This window comes from Ranitomeya imitator, chromosome 1, assembly GCF_032444005.1.
Source record: "Ranitomeya imitator isolate aRanImi1 chromosome 1, aRanImi1.pri, whole genome shotgun sequence".
Classification (NCBI taxonomy): Eukaryota; Metazoa; Chordata; class Amphibia; order Anura; family Dendrobatidae; genus Ranitomeya; species Ranitomeya imitator.
The window spans coordinates 225,585,183-225,610,967 of record NC_091282.1 but is presented as its reverse complement, the minus strand read 5'-3'; the positions used below and the strand labels follow the sequence as shown (position 1 = coordinate 225,610,967).

The 25,785-nt window shown below is 44.1% G+C and overlaps 1 protein-coding gene across 1 annotated transcript in view; it reads right to left on the bottom strand.

Annotated features, from left to right (window-relative positions):
- P2RX6 (purinergic receptor P2X 6) overlaps positions 1-25,785 on the bottom strand; it is a 71,898-nt gene that overhangs the window by 16,418 nt on the left and 29,695 nt on the right. Inside the window, exons 5-11 of the mRNA XM_069754313.1 lie at positions 24,193-24,277; positions 22,260-22,340; positions 20,187-20,328; positions 11,222-11,331; positions 3,766-3,859; positions 3,617-3,682; positions 340-417 (exon numbers count right to left, since the gene is read on the bottom strand). Of these exons, the coding sequence (XP_069610414.1) occupies positions 340-417; positions 3,617-3,682; positions 3,766-3,859; positions 11,222-11,331; positions 20,187-20,328; positions 22,260-22,340; positions 24,193-24,277 (656 nt within the window). The remainder of the gene's footprint in view (positions 1-339; positions 418-3,616; positions 3,683-3,765; positions 3,860-11,221; positions 11,332-20,186; positions 20,329-22,259; positions 22,341-24,192; positions 24,278-25,785) is intronic.

The window sequence follows — 25,785 nt, the reverse complement described above, 5'->3', positions numbered from 1 at the left end:
AACATTAACTCTCATTATCTCTACTGTAAAACTACACACACTACCAATATTACTTATACCTTTAATGCAAATTACAAATTATATCACATAAAATTTTACTGGTTTCTTCAAGGGGGAATGTGAGCAGTATGTCCATCTACTTACATTTGAATTGACCGAGGTCGCTCTAGTTGGAATGTGGCTAAGAGCATGCATTTCGCACACTTGCCCGTTCCCGGCACTAGAGAATCTTCACAGCATGCAGTGCATGCAATGTAAGGGTTCACAAGCCTGCAGTCACATACAAAGACTGCACACTTACAATTTAAGACCGGACAACCTCTTCAACCTTTAACCTACCTGTTCATACTTGTAATTCCAATAGAAATCTGCTTTGGTGTTCAAATATAGGAGAATCAGGTCACAAAGAAGCGTAATCTACAACAAGAATATAATAATTATTCTACAATATTAATGAAGATTCTACAAATGCTCAAAATAACGAGCCACACTGCTGACCTATAAACTCACTGGTTCAAATTGGATCAATTCTAATGAAGCTGCAGCATAATACACATTGTAATTCAAAATAAGACAATTCAAGTCCAAAGCAGTTTATTTACAGAGTAAGTAAAGTTTAATTTTGAATTATAATTTTTTCCACCATGGAAATGTATTACAGTTTGCAAATCACTTTATTAGGGGATATGTCTTAATTCCTGTAAAAAAAAAAGAAACTTTTTTTTTTTTTAAGTGACTTCAAAACTCCTTTTCCCCAGGCTGTCTCCCTTCAGGAGCATTGCTATCAGAATCACCCACTCCTGGTTTTGGCTTACAAAGCCTGATGTAACATACTGACCAAATACTGAACATGTGAACGTGGCCTTATCACAACAATCTCCTGTCGCAGCTTAGGCTACGTTCACATTGGCGTTCCGCCAATGTGCGTCGCTGTTGCAGCGGCGACGCAGCGGCGACGCGCCCCTATGTTTAACATAGGGGACGCGTGCGTCGTTTTGGTGGCGTTTTTCGCCACGTGCGTCGTTTCCGACGCTAGCGTCGGACGCAAGAAAACGCTACATGTAGCATTTTCTGTGCGTCCGATTTTCGTCGGAAAACGACGCACGCGGCGCAACGCTAATGTGAACGTAGCCTTATCCCCACAGTTATGAAGTCATATAATCACTGCACTCGTACTATAGAAAATGTTTCTTTCAAGTGAAAAGATTTATTGGAGCAGTGCTGTGGTGGAGCGATAGGCAAAAAACGTTTCAGCCAACCTGTGGGCTTGATCACAATATCGCCTTATGTAGTGCTGTCTTTAGATAAATCTACGGTGTCGCTGAGGATATAAGCCAGACACAGAAAAACACAGTCCAATAGATATTTTTTTATTGCTAGAGCCAGACATATAGCGAAAAAGTTGCAGTCGTAGTGTAGGGCTGAACAATAAATATGGGTATAGCTGCCAGGGTATAGGATCAACAAAAGCCTGCCTATGATTCTTCCTTAATATTTCACTAGCCAGAGGGAAGGTATACACGAGTTTAGCTCACATTCGTTGGTGGCGGAGATCCTGGCAGTCGAAGACAGCGTTGGTAGCCAAGTGGCAATGGCTGACACAAACTGTGTAAAAGCACAGGAGAAGGCTCAGTAGATTTATCTAAAGACAGCACTACATAAGGGGATATTGGGATTATTTGACTTCATGATTGATGGAACCTTTGGCTCCGTTCACTGGCACCGTCACGTTCACAACAGTCGAGTGCTAGCCCTCTACGCTCTCTACATTATCCCCACAGTTAGGCCGGTTTCACATGTCCTGAAATTTCTGGTACCGGTAAACATGGTACCGGAGATATCCGTGTCAGTGTGTCACATCCTTGTGGCACACGTGCAGCAGCCGTGTGCCGCCCGTGTGCCACATCAGGACCACACAGACGGCAGCCGAGAAGCAGTGCTGCAGTAAGCGCTGTCCCCCTGCGTGTGGTGCTGAAGCCAGCTGTCATCCCTTCTCCCCCTGCTCGGGAGAATGAATGAAAGAAAAACCAATGTGAGGTCCCCCCTATATTTTACAACCAACCTGGCAAAACTCACAGGTGCGAGCTGCTATTCTCAGACTGGTAAAGAGCCATGGATATGGACCCCCCAGCCTACAAAAAGCAGCCCACAGCTGCCCAGAAAAGATGTGCCAATTCTGGAGCTTTGCCCAGTTTGTCCCACTGCCCTGACTGCACGGATATTCACCTCTGCTCTGCTCCCAGCGTTACATTAATTTCCCAGTCGTTTACAGCCAGAGCGGTCACATTAGCAGCTCTAGCGGTTGTAAACTGTAAATTCCGATAGATATAGATTACGGCGTGGGACTTGACTGTACGGTGGACAGGTATGGGTATATTGTTGTTTTTTTTTATTTTATTATTTATTACTGAAGATCGATGGCTTCACTTGGAATGGCAGAAGAATAAAGATGGAAAACCTGTGTATATTGTTATATTTCATTAAAAGACTTTTTTCTTACTGTGTGTTTTATTAACCCTTTAAAAACTGTAGGATTATTAATGGATAACTGCCTTATTGACACCTCTCCATTACTAAGCCGTCTTAATGTCGCCTTACAATAGGAAGGTGACATTAATCCCTCATTACCCCATATGCCACCGCTACAGGGCAGTGGGAAGAACCGGGCAAAGCTCCAGAGTTGGCGCATCTAATAGACGCACCTTTTCTGGGCAGCTGCGGGCTGCTTTTTTTAGGCTGGGGGGGCCATATCCATGGCCCCTTACCAGCCTGAGAATAGCAGCCCGCACCTGTGAGTTTTGCCGGGTTGGTTGTAAAATATAGGGGGACTCCAAGACAGTTTTTTCTTTCATTCTTTGTCCCCTTCTCGCGCTGCTCGCCGCCACAGCAGGGGAAAATGGATGAAAGCTGGCTTCAGCACCACAAGCAGGGGAACAGCGGCTTAGAGTAGCACTGCTTCCCCTGCGGCCATTCGTGCGCACGAAAGACAGTGTACACTGTTCTCCATGTGCACGTGTGAGGGACGGTTGGCGGGCCGTGTGTCCGGATAAAAACGGACAGGTCTGTGCGTTTTTCATCTGGACACCCGTTCCGTTAAAACACGCTGACATCTGCATAGACCCATTCATTTGAATGGGTCTATGTGTGTCAGTGTCTCTGGTATGTGAGAAAACTGTCACTACACCTTCCCGGAGGCACTGACGTGTGAAACCGGCCTTAGTGAGACACAGGTGCTGAGCTACCCTTTCACTGACAGCACCAGCACTCCAAAGGAATACGTTCTGACATCAGTGCAGATGAAGGCAGGCAAATAGAACAGGGATTTGCATTTTTTTTTACAGAAATGAAGACAAATGTCCTTATAAAGTGATTTGCAAACTTTCATAATTTTAGAACATTATGCAAAAAAATTAAAGTTTAGTTACTCTTTAAGTTGAGGGCGTATTAAGAAGTTTTTTCAATTTTTCATTAATCCTATAATTTCATACTATTGTATTTACAGGTGTCATTGTACATGATTGTATAACAGATGAAGGTTGTAAAAATTCGTACTGTAGATACATTTTTCAGGTTCTTTGAAAGCATGAAGTGTGATATAGTCAATGTAATTACTCACTGCTCCCAAGAAGGCGCATCCAGTTCCAAGTCTTATGACTGTTGGAATTATACTAAATTTTCTTGCCTAAATATAAAAGCCAAAATATCATTAAAGTTGAAATATAAGGTCAAGACTTATTAATATTTAATTAAGATGCAAACACAAACCTCTCCTGTCACAGATATTTCAAAGCGGATCCCGTAGAGCTTTAGGAGATCTCTATATTCTTGATTCTCTCGATCCCAATAATAAGTTGCCGTTCTACAAGGTAATAAAACATAAAATTGTCTTCTCTGATCATTTTTAGATAAGCAGCGCTCCCCTTCTTTCTTTTCCCCTCATCTATCTGCCAGCCAAACAATCCTTTTTGGTGTGAATTTTTTGTATTGGAAGAAAAACCTGTTATGAAGAATTTGCTAAAGAATCTGTGACTGCACCCATCTGGGTCACTTTGGCACTTGTGGACTTCATTGGATAACATAAAGAGGTTGTCCCTTACTGTAACATTGATGGCCTATCTTTAGGATAGGTCACCAATGTCTGATAAGTGGGACACCATGCACCCCCACTAATTAGCTGTTCTTGGTGTCAGCGGCAGCTGGAACTAACCAGTTATGGAGCTGTACAGCACAGCTCCATCTACGGTGTAGTGGCCGGGTATTACACATCTGTCTCCTATTCAAATTGCCACGGTGTTGCTTCCCATGGTGGCTTTTATATGAAATCAGATGTCTGATCTGAGACAACTCTTTTAAAATCGCCATCATTTTGTAAGCGAGCTGTGTACTCAGGGCCGTATTTAGAGTTTCTGCTGCCCTAGGCACTTTTAGTGCTGCCTCCCCCTTTGGTGAGTATGACACTATCGACAGTGACTTTGGCAAAAATCGCTGATGTGAAAGTAGCCTTTTGCAGCAGATTCAACAATTTTTTCGCATCTACTGTGTAACAGATCACTTACGGCAACACTGCGTTCGGCCTCATTCATTCCCTATGGGACTTGGGGACATGTGCGGCACTTGCGGTTTTGCCGCGATCCGGCAAATGCGGTACTTGCAGCAATGGAAAAAAAAGCTGCTAGCAATGTTTTCTTGTCTCACCGCAAGTGCAAAACCGCAAGTGCTGAACATGTCCGCAAGTAGGCATCACTACCTGTCCCTGCACCATGCTAGCTCATCCCTAAACATCTCTCCCTGACCTAAAACTACACTATAAAACTTTAGAAAAACAATTTATTAACTGACATATTCCTATGATAATGAGGCTCCAGGCTACTGTGCACACACTCAGTCCCTGCCTCACTGCCTGTGCTGCACTGTGCACAGACATCCCTCTACCGGACCCGGTAATCGCCGCTCGCATTAGCATACCAGCAGAGGCGTATCTAGGTTTTCTGGCACCCGGGGCAAGAATTCATTTTGGCGCCCCCCCCTTCCCAAGGACATAACTGATTTGCACACTTAGTCTCGTACCCACGAGCTCCTCTCCCCAATGCTCTCAATGTTCAGTGAAAAACTGAGAGAAGCAGAAGAGAAGCTCGTTGTCACAGGACCATAAGTATGAAAGTCGCATGTGAGTGAAGAGTCCATGTGACGACTACTGGAACCTGCAGAGCTGAATCCTGACATCGCAGCTTCTGAATTCTCACAACGCATGCACTGCACACTTTTAGGATTCTCCCTTGCCGGTGGACAGTCATGTCAGCACAAGCATGCGATTTGTATACTTCTGACCACATTCCAACTAGACGTGCCCGGCCTCGCTCAGTTCATTTTCATTGAGTGAGACCACAAATGTCTAGTCAGCACGTGACTGCATGTATGTAAATCGCCGGCACGAGAGAATCCAGGCAGCGTGCAGTGGGCACAGTGAGAATTCAGAAGTCTGCAGTCACAAAGAATGACTGCAGACTCATTACATACCTGGACATCCCCTTTAATGCTCCTAACATAAATAAAAACATGAGAATTACCGTATATACTCGAGTATAAGCCGACACGAGTATAAGCCGAGACCCCTAATTTTGCCACAAAAAACTGGGAAAACTTATTGTCTCGAGTATAAGCCTAGGGTGGGAAATGCAGCAGCTACTGGTAAATTTCAAAAATAAAAATAGATACCAATAAAAGTCAAATTAATTGAGACATGAGTAGGTTAAATGTTTTGAATATCCATATTGAATCAGGAGCCCCATAAGATGCTCCATACAAAAAATATGCGCCATATAATGCTGCACAAAGGTTAATAATGGCCACATAAGATGCTCAATATTAAAATATGCCCCATATAATGCTGCATAAAAGGTTAATGATGGCCCCATAAGAAGCTCCCCTAGAATATGCCCCATATAATGCTCCATAAAAGTTGATGGCCCCATAAGATGCTCCATATTATTATACTAGATTGTGGCCCGATTCTAACGCATCGGGTATTCTAGAATATGCATGACCATGATGATTCCAGAATTCGCGGAAGACTGTGCCCGTCGCTGATTGGTCGAGGCAACCTTTATGACATCATCGTCGCCATGGCAACCATTATGACATCTACGTCGATACTGTGCCCGTCACTGATTGGTCGAGGCGAATTCGCGGCAGACTGTGCCCGTCGCTGATTGGTCGAGGCAACCTTTATGACATCATCGTCGCCATGCTGTGGCCCCATTCGAACACATCGGGTATTCTAGAATATGCATGTCCCCGTAGTATATGGACAATGATGATTCCAGAATTCGTGGCAGACTGTGCCCGTCGCTGATTGGTCGAGGCAACCTTTATGACATCATCGTTGCCATGGCAACCATTATGACATCTACGTCGATACTGTGCCCGTCGCTGAATCAGAAACGTGGGATTTCTACGTCCTTTATGACATCATCGTCGCTGTGCCCGTTGCTGATTGGTCGAGGCCTGGCGGCCTCGACCAATCAGAGACGCGGGATGTCTACGTCCTTTATGACATCATTGTCGCTGTGCCCGTCGCTGATTGGTCGAGGCCTGGCGGCCTCGACCAATCAGAGGCGCGGGATTTCTACGTCGATGCTGTGCCCGTTCCTGATTGGTCGAGGCCTGGCGGCAGACTGTGCCCGTCGCTGATTGGTCGAGGCAACCTTTATGACATCATCGTCGCCATGGCAACCATTATGACATCATCGTCACTGTGCCCGTCTCTGATTGGTCGAGGCCTGGCGGCCTCGACCAATCAGAGACGCAGGATTTCTACGTCGATGCTGTGCCGGTCTCTGATTGGTCGAGGCCGCCAGGCCTCGACCAATCAGAGAGTCGGGATTTCCAGGACAGACAGACAGACAGACAGACAGACAGACGGAAAAACCCTTAGACAATTATATATAAAGATGCCCCATATGCTGCTCCATAAAGGTTGATGGCCCCATAAGATGCTCCATAGAATAATATGCCCCATATAATGCAGCACAAAGGTTAATAATGGCCCCATAAGATGCTCCATAGAATAATATGCCCCATATGCCGCTCCATAAAGATTGATGGCCCCATAAGATGCTCCATAGAATAATATGCCGCATATGCTGCTCCATAAAGCTTTATGCTGCTCCATAAAGGTTGATGGCCCCATATGATGCTCCATAGAATAATATGCCACGCATGCTGCTGCTGTGATTAAAAAAAATGACACATGGGGGCCAGGTGCGGGAGTCGCCGCTGGCTCAGGCCCCTGGCACTTGCGATATTCACCTGTCCCTGTTCCACCGCCGTGCGCCACTCTGTCTTCCGGGTCTTTGCAGTGACTGTTCAGGCAGAGGACGCGCACTAAACAAGTCATCACAACCTCTGACCTGAACGTCACAGCCACAGAACGCGAAAGATACAGCCCAGCAGTGGAACGGGGACAGGTGAATATCGCATGGCTCACCCTCCCCCATCATGCTCACCCTCCTTGCATGGTCTCTGCACTTCCGTGCTTCGTCCTGGGGCCTGCAGCTCCTTCCATTGTTGAGTGGTCACATGGTACCGCTCATTAAAGTAATAAATATGCGCTCCACGCCTATGGGAGTGGAGTCGCCTCCATATTCAACACCTTAATGAGCGGTACAATGAGACTGCTGAGCACAGGAAGAGCTGCCGGTGATGACCATCGGAGTTGCAGGCATCACTGGAGGAGGGTGAGTATGATGTCTTCAAGAAGGTGGGGAGGTGGGTGGGCGGCTGACCCCGGTCTAAAAAAAAAATACAAAAATACTTCCTCCGGTGCCGCCCCCCGCATCCTGGCACCCTAAGCACATGCCCTCAAGTGCCTAGTGGCAAATATGGCCCTGTGTGTACTCATTCATATTTCTCTATCCAAGCAAATATGTATAAAATATTTTCAAATATCAAAATCAAATATTTGGCACCTAATGAGCTATTTACTCTAGTTAATATTTCCAGAATGTTTGTGTGGTGTAATATACAGGTGCTTCTCAAAAAATTAGAATATCATCAAAAAGTCAATTTCTTTCAGTTCTTCAATGCAAAAAGTGAAACTCCTGTATTATATAGAGTCATTACAGAGTGATTTCTGTTAATGTTGATGATTATGGCTCACAGTCAATGAAAACCCAAAAGTCATAATTTCAGTAAATTAGAATAATTAAGAAAAAAAACACACCTGCAAAGACTTCCTATGCATTTAAAAAGGTCCTTTAGTCTGTTTCAGTAGGCTCCACAATCATGGGGAAGACTGCTGACTTGACAGATGTCCAAAAGGCAGTTATTGACACACTCCACAAGGAGGGTAAGCCACAAAAGGTCATTGCTAAAGAAGCTGGCTGTTCACAGAGTGCTGTATCCAAGCATATTAATGGAAAGTTGAGTCGAAGGAAAAAGTGTGGTAGAAAAAGGTGCACAAGCAACCTGGATAACCGCAGCCTTGAAAAGATTGTTAAGAAAAGGCCATTCAAAAATTTGGGGGAGATTCACAAGGAGTGAACTGCTGCTGCAGTCATTGCTTCAAGAGCTACCACAAACAGACGTATCCATGACGTGGGCTACAAGTGTCACATTCCTTATGTCAAGCCACTCATGACCAATAGACAATGCCAGAAACGTCTTACCTGGGCCAAGTAGAAAAAGAACTGGACTGGACTGTTGCTCAGTGGTCCAAGGTGTTGTTTTCAGATGAAAGTAAATTTTGCATTTCATTTGGAAATCAAGGTCCCAGAGTCTGGAGGAAGAGTGGAGAGGCCACAATCCAAGCTGCTTGAGGTCTAGTGTGAAGTGTCAACAATCAGTGATGGTTTGGGGAGCCATGTCGTCTGCTGATGTAGATCCACGGTGTTTTATCATGAACAAAGACAGTACAGCCGTCTACCAGGAAATTTTAGAGCACTTCATGCTTCCCTCTGCCAACAATGTTTTTGGAGATGGAAATTTAATTCTCCAGCAGTTCTTGGCACCTGTCCACACTGCCAAAAGTACCAATTCCCAGTTTAAAAACAGCAGTATCACTGTGCTTGATTGGCCAGCAAACTCGCCTGACCTTAACCCCATAGATTCTTGTCAAGAGGAAGATGAGAGACACCAGACCCAACAATGCAGACAAGCTGAAGGCTGCTATCAAAGCAACCTAGGCTTCCATAACCCCTCAGCAGTGCCACAGGCTGACCGCCTCCATGCCATGCTGCATTGATGCTGTAATTGATGTCAAAGGAGCCCCGACCAAGTATTGAGTGTGCAGCGCCCCAGAGACCTGGTCGTTGCAGTATGACGCTCTGCCACTAAGGGGAGTGATGGTACGTCCGATGGCACTAAAGGAGTTCTCCTGACCAGGTATCACCAGAACACTTTACACTTCGCACTCCGGCCACTAGGGGGAGCAAAGGGCTTTATTTATTGGACCACTCCTCACACTGGTAAAACTAGGGGTCGGGGAGGAAGTTAGTCAGAAGCTGACTGGGTTGGATTCATGCAACATCCCGTGGCAGGGGGTGTTGCAGGGAGAAGACACAGGGGGGGTCCCTGTCGGGCGTGGGAACCTGGCAGGTGCCTAGTGAACAGAACAGAACGTAACGGAACCGCATCTGCACACCCCGCGGCGGTATCCAAGAGAGAGACATGAAGGGAAGGATATTGTGGAACAGTGTAAATGAGATCAAGCACAAAGGAGTACCAGTAGGAGTCGTGCCGTGAGACCGAGGCAACATCCTACTGAGGCGTGTAGCCGGTGGCCGGAACACCGCGGGAGTAACTGACTTTAGGCCTTACTCCGAACTCCGCAGGACAGTTAATTATAGGTTGGCTGTCTCACCTAAACACCTACGAAGACATAGGGGGCAACTGTGGGAGAGGGGCGTCTCTAGGGTCCCGGAAGAACTCCAGGCCTTCCCGTCATACGGGTGCGTCCTAGCCATAACATACCTGGGGGACTTTGAACTAGTAACATCTGGAACTAAAGAAAGAGAGAGCTGTAGAGAACGAACGAACGAGAACAGCAGTTGTGAGGACTATTCCGAATGCTCAGCAGGGTAGGACTGCAACACAAACAGGCGCTAGTGGTAGGCAACGATTTCCATCTGCGAAGGAGACTCTGGATGTGCCCATCGGACCGGCCGGTCTCAGATAGCCCTGTTAAGCGTGCTCTGGATTGAGGATCCTGAAGTCTTCAGTAAAGAGGTAAAGAGACTGCAACCCTGTGTCCTCGTTATTGATTGCACCTCACACCATTACCATCTACCTTACAGGGAAACCCTGGGAATATACTTCACCTGTGGGAAGGTATACCATCCAGCTGCCATTCCATCACCCCAGCGGACCCCACAGAAGTGTCGGTCACCTTGACCAAACACCACAGGTGGCGTCACGAACCCTTGACAGACTGTACCACCTTTATTGGACGCCCCTCAGCAGGGTCGCGGACCGGGTCTAGCCACCGTGACAGCCTCAGAACTGAACCAGAGAGGCCCGGTACCGAGAACTCGTGGCCCTGTGTCTGGGGGCGCCACAACTTCATTTACTGAACATACATTTCAGTAGGCCAACATTTCAGAGTTTAAAATCATTTTTCAAGCTGGTGATATAAAGTATTCTAATTTACTGAGATAATGACTTTTGGGTTTTCATTATCTGTAAGCCATAATCATCAACATTAACATAAATAAACACTTTAAATAGATCACTCTGTAATTACTCTATATAGTATATGAGGTGAGTGTCCCTTTTTGTATTGAAGAACTGAAATAAATAAACTTTTTGATGATATTCTAATTTTATGAGAAGCACCTGTATCTTTTGTGTTTATTTAAGTTGCGCTCTCCAGCTGGCAGGACCTGTGGACTCATGCGATCCTGATGACTTCATCACAAGTCCTTCCGCACTTCTATGCCGTTGCCTGCTTATTATTGGTCAGCACCATACAGTAGGTGAAGTACATGCCCCCAGTGAAAACTATCGAGTAACCACTCATTTGGACTTGAAAGTTAACTCATTAGGTGCCAAATATTGGATTGCTAATATCTCCACAGTAGAGAGGTAAAATTAGAAGAAAAAATATTCAGCTCAGCAGCCACTAATACCTGGTGTTTCAAGGTCAATGGGAAAAATTTGGTGAATGGTCCTCTTTAAAGCAGTTTTAAGTTTTCTAGATCAAGCCTTGCAATATAAGAAATCTCACCGAAAGTTGTTTTTCCTGTCTTGCAGTCTAAATGAGTATTGTGGCTTACAAACGCTTTCTGACTTGTCCAAGTCACAGATCCACATAATGTCAATTCCAACAACGCCACCCTGAAATATATTACCATTGACATATGCATAAGGACGTGCATTATGGATATTGCTTCTTTATAACAATCGTGTGAAATATTGTCAGTTTTCAGCTTGAGCGACACTCCACTGTACTATATAGGCAGCGGAATATTTTGTGATTATGATACACCTCTTAGGAAGCAACTGCATCTGCAACTTAAAGGGATTGTGGCATCAGTAAATTATCTATTGTTTGATTTTTATGTCAAATATATTTTCTAAAACATTTGTACAGTTTCAGATCACTATGAATGAATGGAAAGTAGGTCAATGACCTGTAGTTACCTTCATTCGTGGTTATGCGCCCTCTGCTGGTTGTCCTCATATGACCTCGAGGCTGGGAAAATATTCTGAAAAGTTCCCACGCTCGAGTTCATATGAGGACAATCAGCAGAGGGCACATCACCATTCATTCACCTTTCCATTCATTTGCTGGGGTTTTACAGACAGGAGCACAGTTGCATTATAGCAGAGCTCCTGCCTGTAAAATAATTTAACCCCTTCAGATGGATTTACATTGTGGGACGTGACAGATCGTCGGAAGGTATAAGATATTGTTGTTTTTTTTATTTTTCCATTGTTACAGAGCGAGGGTCTTCAGGTGGATTACCAGGATAATAAAATATTCCAACAACCTGTGTTTTTATTTCATTAAAAGACTTTGTAATAATAATGTGTGTGTGTTTTTTAACCATTTTATACAATTGGATTAATAATGGATAGTTGTCATAGTTGACGCCATTATTAATCCATTATTAATCTGGCTTAATGTCACCTTACAATAGCAAGGTGACATTAACCCTTCATTACCCCATATCCCACCGCTACATGGGAATGGGAAGAGAGTGGCCAAGTGCCAGAATAGGCGCATCTTCCATGTCTCATATCATGTCGGGTTTAGGAAGGAGATAGCAAAAGCCGGCAATTGAATTACCGGCTTTAAAGCTATCTAGCGCTGTATGAAATATTAATATATATACATATATGTGTCTCAATGACATATATATATATATATATATATATATATATATACCTATTCTATGTGTACACATTTATTCTACCTATTCTATTGTAAGCTGTCAGTGTGATTTTACTGTACACCGCACTGAATTGCTGGCTTTTCTCTCTAACACCGCTGCGTATTTCTCGCAAGTCACACTGCTGGTCCGTGTGTAATCCATATTTTTCTTGCCCCCATAGACTTTCATTGGCGATTTTTTTTGCGCAATACGGTGACAAACGCAGCATGCTGCGATTTTCTACGTCCGTAGAAGACCGTATAATATGGATCCGTTAAATACAGCTGATAGGAGCAGGGGCATAGAGAATCATTGGGCCGTGTGTTATGCATATTTTACGGATGTATTTTCTGCGCTCATACGTCCGTAAAACTCGCCAGTGTGACGCCGGCCTTATATATTCCATCCACTTTGCTGGATCTGTAAGACCCTGTATTTATTTTATGCTGCAATAGTATGCAGCTTCTAAATTTTATTATTGAAAATTATCTTTAACCCCAAGGAGACAATACATAGTAACATAGTAACATAGTTAGTAAGGCCGAAAAAAGACATTTGTCCATCCAGTTCAGCCTATAGTCCATCATAATAAATCCCCAGATCTACGTCCTTCTACAGAACCTAATTGTATGATACAATATTGTTCTGCTCCAGGAAGACATCCAGGCCTCTCTTGAACCCCTCGACTGAGTTCGCCATCACCACCTCCTCAGGCAAGCAATTCCAGATTCTCACTGCCCTAACAGTAAAGAATCCTCTTCTATGTTGGTGGAAAAACCTTCTCTCCTCCAGACGCAAAGAATGCCCCCTTGTGCCCGTCACCTTCCTTGGTATAAACAGATCCTCAGCGAGATATTTGTATTGTCCCCTTATATACTTATACATGGTTATTAGATCGCCCCTCAGTCGTCTTTTTTCTAGACTAAATAATCCTAATTTCGCTAATCTATCTGGGTATTGTAGTTCTCCCATCCCCTTTATTAATTTTGTTGCCCTCCTTTGTACTCTCTCTAGTTCCATTATATCCTTCCTGAGCACCGGTGCCCAAAACTGGACACAGTACTCCATGTGCGGTCTAACTAGGGATTTGTACAGAGGCAGTATAATGCTCTCATCATGTGTATCCAGACCTCTTTTAATACACCCCATGATCCTGTTTGCCTTGGCAGCTGCTGCCTGGCACTGGCTGCTCCAGGTAAGTTTATCATTAACTAGGATCCCCAAGTCCTTCTCCCTGTCAGATTTACCCAGTGGTTTCCCATTCAGTGTGTAATTGTGATATTGATTCCTTCTTCCCATGTGTATAACCTTACATTTATCATTGTTAAACCTCATCTGCCACCTTTCAGCCCAAGTTTCCAACTTATCCAGATCCATCTGTAGCAGAATACTATCTTCTCTTGTATTAACTGCTTTACATAGTTTTGTATCATCTGCAAATATCGATATTTTACTGTGTAAACCTTCTACCAGATCATTAATGAATATGTTGAAGAGAACAGGTCCCAATACTGACCCCTGCGGTACCCCACTGGTCACAGCGACCCAGTTAGAGACTATACCATTTATAACCACCCTCTGCTTTCTATCACTAAGCCAGTTACTAACCCATTTACACACATTTTCCCCCAGACCAAGCATTCTCATTTTGTGTACCAACCTCTTGTGCGGCACGGTATCAAACGCTTTGGAAAAATCGAGATATACCACGTCCAATGACTCACCGTGGTCCAGCCTATAGCTTACCTCTTCATAAAAACTGATTAGATTGGTTTGACAGGAGCGATTTCTCATAAACCCATGCTGATATGGAGTTAAACAGTTATTCTCATTGAGATAATCCAGAATAACATCCCTCAGAAACCCTTCAAATATTTTACCAACAATAGAGGTTAGACTTACTGGCCTATAATTTCCAGGTTCACTTTTAGAGCCCTTTTTGAATATTGGCACCACATTTGCTATGCGCCAATCCTGCGGAACAGACCCTGTCGCTATAGAGTCCCTAAAAATAAGAAATAATGGTTTATCTATTACATTACTTAGTTCTCTTAGTACTCGTGGGTGTATGCCATCCGGACCCGGAGATTTATCTATTTTAATCTTATTTAGCCAGTTTCGCACCTCTTCTTGGGTTAGATTGGTGACCCTTAATATAGGGTTTTCATTGTTTCTTGGGATTTCACCTAGCATTTCATTTTCCACCGTGAATACCGTGGAGAAGAAGGTGTTTAATATGCTAGCTTTTTCCTCGTCATCTACAACCATTCTTTCCTCACTATTTTTTAAGGGGCCTACATTTTCAGTTTTTATTCTTTTACTATTGATATAGTTGAAGAACAGTTTGGGATTAGTTTTACTCTCCTGAGCAATGTGCATGGGTCCTAGAAACAACATGCCCCTAAATGGTTAAACATGACAAACAATTGTGCAGCTTGGAATTGCTGACTACAATAAGCAAAAGTCCTGACATGTGGTCTACAAAATACTTATTATTATTATTATTATTATTATTATTTATTTATTTATTTATTTATATAGCACCATTGATTCCATGGTGCTGTACATGAGAAGGGGTTACATACACTGCTCAAAGAAAATAAAGGGAACACTTAAACAACAGAATATAACTCCAAGTAAATAAAACATCTGTGAAATCAAACTGTCCACTTAGGAAGCAACACTGTTTGACAATCAATTTCACATGCTGCTGTGCAAATGGAATAGACAACAGATGGAAATTATTGGCAATTATCAAGACACACTCAATAAAGGAGCGGTTCTGCAGGTGGGGACCACAGACCACATCACAGTAGCAATGCTTTCTGACTGATGTTTTGGTCACTTTTGAATGTTGGTTGTGCTTTCACACTCGTGGTAGCATGACTCTACAACCCACACAAGTGGCTCAGGTAGTGCAGCTCATCCAGTATGGCACATCAATGCAAGCTGCAGCAAAAAGGTTTGCTGTGTCTGTCAGCACAGTGTCCAGAGGCTGGAGGCGCTACCAGGAGAAAGGCCAGTACACCAAGAGACATGGAGGGGGCCGTAGGAGGGCAACAACCCAGCAGCAGGACCGCTACCTCAGCCTTTGTGCAAGGAGGAACAGGAGGAGCACTGCCAGAGCGCTGCAAAATGACCTACAGCAGGCCACAAATGTGCATGTATCTGCACAAACGGTTAGAAACCGACCCCATGAGGATGGTCTGAGTGCCCGACATCCACAGATGGGGGTTGTGCTGCTCACAGCCCAACACCGTGCAGGACGCTTGGCATTTGCCACAGAAGACCAGGATTGGCAAATTCGCCACTGATGCCCTTCACAGATGAAAGCAGGTTCACACTGAGCACATGTGACAGACGTGACAGAGTCTGGAGATGCCGTGGAGAGCGATCTGCCTGCAACATCCTTCAGCATGACCGGTTTGGCAGTGGGTCAGTAATGGTGTGGGGAGGCATTTCTTTGGAGGGCCGCACAGCCCTCCACCCTCCATGTGCTCGACAGAGGTAGCCTGACTTCCATTAGATACCGAGATGAGATCCTCAGACCCCTCGTGAGTCCTTATGCTGGTGCGGTTGGCCCTGGGTTCCTCCTAATGCAGGACAATGCCAGATCTCATGTGGCTGGAGTGTGTCAGCAGTTCCTACAAGATTAAGGCATTGAAGCTATGGACTCGCCCGCCCATTCCTTAGACCTGAATCCGATTGAACATATCTGGGACCTCATGTCTCGCACCATCCACCAACGTCACACTGCACCACAGACTGTCCAGGAGTTGGCAGATGTGTGTTCCCTTAATTTTTTTGAGCAGTGTACAAATTACAGATATCACTTACAGTAAGCAAACTAACAATTACAGACTGATGCAGAGGGGCGTGGACCCTGCCCTTGCAAGCTTACATTCTACATTCTAATTATCCCTTTAAATGTCTGTAGAACAATATCATATAATACATTGAACCAGGCAGCACACTGAATCAACAACCCTCACAACTCTAAGTAATGACTGCCCTGCATGTACATTTTGAAAAATAAATAAGTTATGGCTCTGGGAAGCAGGGGAACAAAAAATGAAAACGCAAAAACGGAAAATGGCTCAGGGGTTAATGGGCCGTGAGACATGACCAGGGATGACATAAATGTCATTCAAGAAACTCATCCACAGACCACTTGTTTCCCATCAGTGTAGAGCAGACATGGCTAAGTGTGACACCATTGAGACAACATGACTCAATTAGAACTGGTTCTCCTCAAAGAGACCAGCTAAATATGCATGGGTGGACATACCGTATTTGCAGCCTATGTGGCTGCACTGGGGCCCGTAGGTGGATGGGGGCCCCTGCAGGGTGGCTAATAATGAGGGCAATCAGGCCTGTTTATCCGGCCCCAAAGCTCCGGGGGCCCCTGGCCAGATTGCCCTCATGTGCAGCGGGCAGGAAGTGATCCCTGCAGCTCCTCTGCCTACAAGAGAAAATAGCAGTGGAGCGGAGTTGCAGGGATCCGTCCTGCTTCCTGCCTGTCCTTCCTCTCACACAGACAGCAGCACCGCTGGATGATGTCATCATTCAGCAACTGACTATGCCAGAGAGAGGAAGCTGCTGACGGTGATGCTTCAGCTGCGGGAAAGCATGCGGACAGGTGAGAGGTGCTGTGTGTGTTTTGCTTTATGTATGTGTGCTGTGTGTATGTGTAGAGATGAGTGGTGGTGTGGGTGTGTGTGCGTGCATGCGTAGCGCTGCAGGGGAATGTGCAGAGAGGTGAATGGTGCTCTGTGTGTCTGTGTGTGTAGGTGGAGGAGATGGCAAAGATGGGGTAATGGGTGGAAGGCAATGATGGGGTGATGGAGAGAGCAATGATGGGGATGTGGGAGAGGAGGAAATGATGGAAGTGGTGGAATGGGCAAGGATGGGGATGGTAGGGGTGGAGGAAATTATGGACTTGGTGGAATGGGCAATGATGGTGGTGGTGGGGGAGAAGGCAATGATGGAGGTGGTGGAAAGGGCAATAATGGGGGTGGAGGGGGGAGGAATGATGGAGTTGGTGGAATGGGCAAGGATGTGGTGTTGGAAAGGGCAATGATGGGATGGTGGAGGAGAAGGAAATTATGGAGATTTTGTAAAGGGAAATGATGGGAGTGGTGGGGAAGAAGGCAATGATGGAAGTGGTGGAGGAGAAGGCAATGATGGAGGTGGTGGAAAGGGCAATGATGGGAGTGATGGAGAGACATGGATGGGGTGGTATGGGGAGAAAGCAATGATGGAGGTGGTTGAAAGGGCAATGATGGGGTGGTGGGGGAGAATGCAATGATGGTGGTGGTGGAAAGGACAATGATGGGGTGGTGGGGGAGAATGCAATGATGGTGGTTGTGAAAAGGGCAATAATGGGATGGTGGGGGAGGAGAAAATGATGGTGGTGATGGAAAGGGCAATGATGGGGATGGTGGGGGGAGGAGGAAATGATGGAGGTGGTGGTGGAAAGGGCAAAGATGGGGGTGGGGGAGAAGGCAATGATGGAGATTGGGGAGAAGGCAATGATGGTGGTAGTAGAAAAGTCAATGGTGGGAGTGGTGGGGAAGAAGGCAATGATGGAGATAGTGGAGGAGAAAGCAGTGATGTAGGTGGTGGAAAGGGCAATGATTGTGGTGGTGGAAAGGGCAATGATGGGGTGGTGGGGAGGAGAAAATGATTGAGGTGGTGGAATGAGCAATGATGGGGTGGGGAGAGGATAATAATGGGATGCGGGGGGAGGAGGACAATGAGGAGTATGGGGGATTGAGATGGGATGAAGGGGGACTTATAATGGACTTAGGAACAGGGGGAGGTGGAGGAAGACATTATTATTGCTTATTATGTCTAACACAGTCCCTTAGTATATACTGTACTCACTTATTATGTCTAACACAGTCCCTTAGTATATACTGTACTCACTTATGTATAACACAGTCTCTTAGTATATAGTGTACTCAATAATTCTGTAAAACACCATCCTTAGGTTACATAGTTTCCTCTTTTATTATGTATAACACCGTCCCTTATTATGTACCATCCTCTCTAGTTATATATGGTGTGGTCCCTTATTATACAGCTTCCTCTGCTGTTCTGTACAGTGCTGTCTCTTACATAGTGTATTCTTGTTAATTTTGTTATTCACAGCGCCCTCTTTTATTACATAGTCCCTCTCTTTTTAGATATAAAATGACTGCTGATGGAGGAGCCAGTGACCAGACGACCAGTCCATCAGCTCTTCCATTAGAAAAGAAGCTTTCCCATGCTCCATCAGCTATCATTGCATTTTACATCTAACAAGACAGGACGGTATGTAATAAAAGACAGGGCTCTAGAGGGCACTGTATATTATACATAATAAAGGAGACTATGTAATATATATACATGTATGTGTGTATATATATATATATATATATATATATATATGTATATGTATATATATATATATATATATATATATATTATCTTTGTCGCCATAAAAGGAAGGGGGCCCAGACACATTACTTGCACAGGGGCCCCAAGCTGTCAGTCTCCACCCTGTAAATACAGATTAGAGAAAAGAAGACAAATTAGCTCTCTCCCAAAAGGAAGGAAATTTGCAAAGTTAAGAGGTGTATCGTTGATAGGTATAGGTGTTGCAATCACACCCGGGCCTTGGAATATTAGGGGGGGGAGGGACAAAAGGTCCCTTTGGCACATATGAAAAGACTATTTCTAATAAAAACCTGTGATAGTTGTGGGGCCCTGTAGGAGATTTTGTATCGGGGCCCACAGACTTCATGTTATGTGTTGTGAATTCTGTGGCAGAGTTCACTCCTGTGGTCACAAGTGGTACTTCGGCTGATTCTCTCTGGGAGCTTCTGTTTGTGGAGGAAAGTGGTACTGCAGCTTCTGAGTTTCCTCCCTCAGGTGATCTGGTGAGGTCGTTAGCTGCTTCTCTACTTAACTCCACCTAATGCTTTGATTCATGCTTCCTGTCAATGTTCCAGTGTTGGACTTGTGTTTCTCTGGATCTTTCCTGTGGCCTGCTGCTCTGCATAGCTAAGTGCTTCTTTGCTATTTGTTGCTATTTTTTCTGTCCAGCTTGTCTATTTGTTTTGCTGGAAGCTCTGGGACGCAAGGGGTGTACCTCCGTGCCGTTAGTTCGGTACGGAGGGTCTTTTTGCCCCCTTTGCGTGGTTTTCTTTAGGGTTTTGTGTAGACCGCAAAGTTATCTTTCCTATCCTCGTTCTGTCTAGAATATCGGGCCTCACTTTGCTGAATCTATTTCATCCCTACGTTTGTCTTTTCATCTTACTCACAGTCATTATATGTGGGGGGCTGCCTTTTCCTTTGGGGTATTTCTCTGAGGCAAGGTAGGCTTATTTTTCTATCTTCAGGCTAGTTAGTTTCTCAGGCTGTGCCGAGTTGCATAGGGAGCGTTAGGCGCAATCCACAGCTGCCTCTAGTTGTGTTTGGAGAGGATTAGGAATTTCGGTCTACAGAGTTCCCACGTCTCAGAGCTCGTTCTGTTATTTTGGGTTGTTGTCAGATCACTGTGTGTGCTCTGATCGCTATGTACATTGTGTTCCTGAATTGCCTCTCATAACAGTTATGCCACTGGCAAAGTCAATATCTGACCCCATAACAAGCTTACACTGATGAGCGGCAAGCACCCCAAAACATTTTGTCTATGAGATTCAGGCTTGGTGTTTATCCTTGGTTGTGTATAAAAGCTAGAGAAAAAGTCAGATAATTGATTATACATTTTTCTGTGTATACACAGAGTAGATAATTAACATGGTAAATATGTATATTGAAGAAACGTACCAAGAATGACAGCTCTTTAAAACTATGCCCAGCTTTTGTAACCATCTCACGGATTTTAAAGATGGGACAATATGGACTGGAGATTGGATCATATGTGCAGGTCCTTAAATATGTTGTATCTGATTTATTTTCAGTGTTTGACCTTTCAAAATTAAAGAAAAGCATAGTTACCATAACAATACAAATTCAGAAGATCTCTTGAAAAATGTGTGATGTGCAAAGGAAGAATCTGATAAATCACTGTGCAGCACATTATAACTGCAAAATAGGCTTTCAGTGCATTTAGGGTGTCTTTGTGTGTCACTGGGGGCGTGTCAGTGCACCGGAAGAAGCAGTCACAGTGCATTGTAACGCCCCAGTGCACTTTCAGCGTGATTTGCACATAATTTCTGTTTCCATGACAGCTCTAAAAAAATGGCTACCATAATCAGTCTTGGTGCAAGCCACTCCATTTACCAGATCCTAGGGGTTGTCCTGGCCTTCAAACTTTTACCCCTGTAAAGGGATCTGGACTTACATGGGGTAGCTGGGCTGGAGCCATGGAGTCACCTGCTATTTTGTGGTGCAAGCTGGCAAGAAAAATAGTCAGGAAGCAGGGTCAGAACCAGGAGATACAGGTTGACATAAAATCATAAAACAGGAGTCCGTAAACAAGTCGAAATTAGGAGTATCACTAAAACACAGGAGCTGAGATTCACACAAGAACTATATTGGTGGTAACTAGCAATGGGAACTGATTCTCAAGGGTTCAAATAGAGAGCAGCCCCACTCATGGCTGACAGTAGGATGAAAGACAAACTACCAGTAACTAGTATTTAAAGGGAACCTGACAGGTCCCCCATGCCCTTCAGCCCCCCAGCTATTGTGTATTTGTTGTTAAATACCCTGCCTAACCAGTCCTCCATAGTGATTATCACTGTTTTAAAAAAGTTTGCTTTTCCTATGTTGATTAGGCCTTTCATTTTCCCAGACTAGTTGGCCCTCACAGCATTTTATCATGCCCTTGTGTGCGTGATTACATCATTTGCAGGAGCCGCTGTCATCGCCAGCTCTCTGGAAATCTTGCACATGTGCGCGACTTTCCCTGCCCATGTCATTGTGTCCCTGAAGCCGCCTGTATGCTTCCTTGCTTCAGAGGCGGACTGCCCATGTCCGGAAGTGAGGAAGACATCTAATCACTAAAAAGGCTGGATAGACAGGATATTTAACAACAATTTGCATATTTCCCAGAGGAGCATTGCGGCTTTAAGTCTCCTCATCTCGGCATGCTTAACATGTCACTCTCCGCAAGAAGAAACAATACTTCTTGGATCCCGGTCAGATGCCTCTCACACAGCCAAACCAGATCTCACACTTTGCACTGACGAGGGGCAGTACCCTGAAACACAGTGTCTGCAAATTGAGATTCTGGTTTTGGCTTTTATCCTGAGTCATCTAACAAGGGTCGTTAGAGAGTCGACACTGACTTTTAGCATTGCTACTTCCTATAGGTGGCATTAGAGTTCTAGTCCTCTTCCTCTCTGAAGAGACCATCAACAACAAATACACAAATGCTGGTGGGTTGGAGGGCATGGACCTGTCACCTTCCATTTAACCCCAAAGCTTCTGGACTAGCCAGAGCCCCAGTCCACAGGAGTAAAAATGGGCTATCTCTTATAGGTCTGGGTCTGTCAAGCAAAATGATCATTACTGGATGCTGAAGACACCTTCTTTTACGTAGGTTCACTTTAATTTTGCCTGACAATAATAGTATACTGTCCAAGTAGCCTCTAAGAATGACAAATACACGGAAGGCCACTTACATTTAAGTCCCATATATTCTGAAGCAATATCTACAAGTACAGTCTCCTCTGTGGCTCCTGCTCTCCTTATGCGGCACACGAGGAGGCACTTTACTGCGCTGTAAATCTGGGACATTGCTATAGCAACTGTTCTTTCATGTACTTAAGCATTTTGAAATTTTCCAAGCCTATTAAGTATTGTGCTAGACGACTAACAGGTCTGATTCATGGAACTGGGTAAAGACAGTTGTGAAATATCGTAAATTCCGTTCTCTAAAAGTAACACGTTCACCTGGAGACATTAAATTTGCTGAAGAAGACTTCATTTTTTATTAAAAGAGTAAAGTTTTCAGCTTCATTTAGTGGTATTTTCCTATGGAAAGAAAAACAAGGATGAAATCTACGTTGTTGATTTTACATTTATTGTATGCTAATGTATTTAAAATTCATTTAAAGCACAAGTTTTTTTCAGTAAAGGCGCACTCCAGCCTGGATACTGTGGGAGATAACAAAATTGGTGCCACTCTAACCAATGGACCTGGTTCTTTGCCCCCCTAATTGGAGAAAGCAATACTTTGAATATATGATTGGTTCAATGTGAGTTGCTCTTGCACTCACACTCTATAAAGTTATGGAAACAGCGGAGTGCTACAGCAAACAGCTAGAATTCCCCTTTATTATACTCTGATTGGGGTAATGGGGCAAAGCAGTGGTTGAAGAATGCTCTCCAGCATTTAATCTCCTATTTCAGATCATTAAAGTTATGGTGCTAGCCTGTACAATGCTGGAACCCCACCTTGGGAGGGTGACTGGTAAAATTTCAATACAAGTTTTAAAGAATGCTTTAAGGTAAGTGTTCTTCAACTAGCAGAATGCACATGTCTAAATGGCATATAAATATCATAGTGTCCTGTTGGGGTGATATGCTGCTCACCTGTCCTGGCTCCAATGCCAAGTTCTGAGTCTCATTTTGCCATTGGTTGGCTCCCTCTGCTCTTGTGCGTATCAGGTTATAATGGTAACCTGAAGCACATCTCCAATGTCACTCCCCTAGGTCATTTAAGGTTGGCTTAGGTGGCTGCATGTTACCTGCGTGTTCAAGTAGTAAAGCGTACACTGTATACTAAATGCTAGAACTCCTATCCACTTGTCTAACCCAGATCTGCCATATCGCTAGGTTCTCAAATACATCCTCTAAAGTGTGCCTTCTAACAAACTTTTCTCTGTTAATCCGCACACTTGACAAGATGTGTAAAGGTGGCTTTCTGCATATACTCTGTGTTCAAAATTATTATGCAAATTGGATTTAAGTGTCATAAAGATTTTATTGTTTTGTTTTTCAAATAAACTCATGGCTGGTATTGTGACTCAGGGCTCAATGGATCAGTGAAATCAATCTTAAACACATGTGATAATTAGTTTTCCAGGTGATTCTAATTAAAGGAAAACTACTTAAAAATTATGTTCCATATTATTAAGCAGGCCACGGTTTTAAAAATGACAGTGTTGGGGACTTGTACATTTCACATTTTACAGGGTTTGTTGCATGGTCAATCTTCAGGAGTACACCGCTCCTCTGCCTCCCAGGTTCCGACTTGCTGGGTGACAGTGAACTTCTGATTGACAGTTTGGATTAGCGGGATGGCTGCACTGCTGGCCTAAACTGTGCGCCATCCTATGCTGCAAGTAAGGGCACTTTTGACTTGGCAGCATCAAAAAGGAGCATGCCAGCCATATTGGAAAAAGTAAGCATTGTGCTTGCTGGCCTAAGGAAACAGCCATTGCTGAATGCAGCGGTAGCCTTTAACCTAGGCATTGAGTCTCTAAACTAAAAACATAAAAACCCATTTGTTCCTGAAAATGAGGTAAATTGCAAAGTTGCTTATTTTTACAACAATGTTACAATTTTACCAATTTAAGAAAATGAGACAACTCTTTTAAATTGCACAGACAACATTTACAGGACACGCTAGATGAATTTTAGCGGGCACTTTTTTTTAAACATTTTCCTTCTCTTTATGATCATTTTCTGGTATTTGCTTCAAAATCTGAACTAAAAATGACATACTTTAAAGCAAACTGAGTCAAGGACCCTGATGGCTGTACCACGAGTACTAATAAAATGGCGGCATATATAAAATTCTCGACAATTCCTTTCTTTAGAGCTATGACTTGGACACCATGACTGGTTATAGAGAACTTGTGTTGATTTTAATTAGGATTACCTGAGGTGGCCCGGATTCTCAACAGGACACCAACCATATATCTCACATGTCCGTTGAGTTTTATTACACTTTCCTGTTTTTATACCTGCAAGGAAACAGACAAGAGAAGGACTTTTAATACTGTCTACGCTCCATGGGGAATTTTCAGTATTATTCACACTAGATCATTTGGTCACACGTTTAGTTATTTTGTGGTAACAGTCTGTTTGAGACTACTAAATGGGCTTCTGAGCACATAAATTAGCATGTTGGTATAACTACAAATTCCCCTTTGAGTTGAAGTGTGGTCAGAATTGTCATCAACCCAGTGATAAACAATACATCATCAAAATCCTCATTTCCAAGCTGTATGTAGTGTCTGTTGTTGATTCAGACAATAATTCAAGAAAATGTTTTTAGTTATTAGTAATAATATTATTATTGTCCCAAGTAGTAGAAATGAAGATGGTGGCACTTACCACATCATGGAAAGATCTTCTTTATTATTTCATAGCAAGCAATAAAAATCAGGTGGGGAGAGTACAGGCAAACAGCAGGCTTTGGCAGTTTTGTGCATTGATACGTAGAAGTGTCAGTAGCCTGCTGTTTGTGTGGCACCCCAGGAGTTTGGTTGCCACAGTGGCATTGCCTCCCTCATGGGGGGTGATGTCATGCCTGGAAGCAAGGAGGGATCCCTTTTCCAGGTACTTCAGCATACAACACCTTTCCAGACTCCAGACCAGAAGGGGGAGCTCTAACACCAGGTTTAGGGGAGCTTCCCTATAAATTCTGGCCTGGAGGCGGGGTTAGGGAGTCAGAGCCAGTGTAAGTCTGGGGAGCAGACAGTGAAGGAGGAAGAGGCAAGTGAGAAGAACCTGGGGGATTGGAGCTGCGACTGAGCTCAAACCAGTAGGCAGTACAAAAAATGTGGTGCACTCTGTATCGAGGAGCGAAAAGGTGCAGGCTGAAAAAAAAATCACAATGTTTATAGAGAAACAGCCGCCCACATGAAACTTGAAGGTTTTATGCAAAAATTACACTTTTTATTAGTACAGTCATCACCGAGTGCTTATTAGCGTAAGAAAATTGACGGACAATTTAAGTTAGGGTTAACGTTTCGACCAAGGCTGGTCTTTGTCAAAACCACACTTTTAATAAGGGATAGGGTGTGCCAAGCAGAAAATCAGTCCGGAGTGGGCGGAATCTGTAGAGGTCCAGGAGCGCTATGTCCGTCTCATTGGTGATGCAGTGGCCTGTCAGGCCTTTATGGCAGAGTGGCCCAAGGGAAGCCTCTCCTCAGTGCAAGACATATGATAACCCGCATAGAGTTTGCTAAAAAACACATGAAGGACTCCCAGACTATAAGAAATAAGATTCTCTGGTCTGATGAGATGAAAGCAGACCTTTTTGGTGATAATTCTAAGCGGTATGTGTGTAGAAAACTAGGCACTGCTCATCACCTGCCCAATACAATCCCAACAGTGAAACACGGTGGTGGCAGCATCATGCTATGGGAGTGTTTTTCAGCTGCAGGGACAGGACGACTGGTTGTCATTGAAGGAAACATGAATGTGGCCAAGTACAGAGATATCCTGTATGAAAACCTCTTTCACA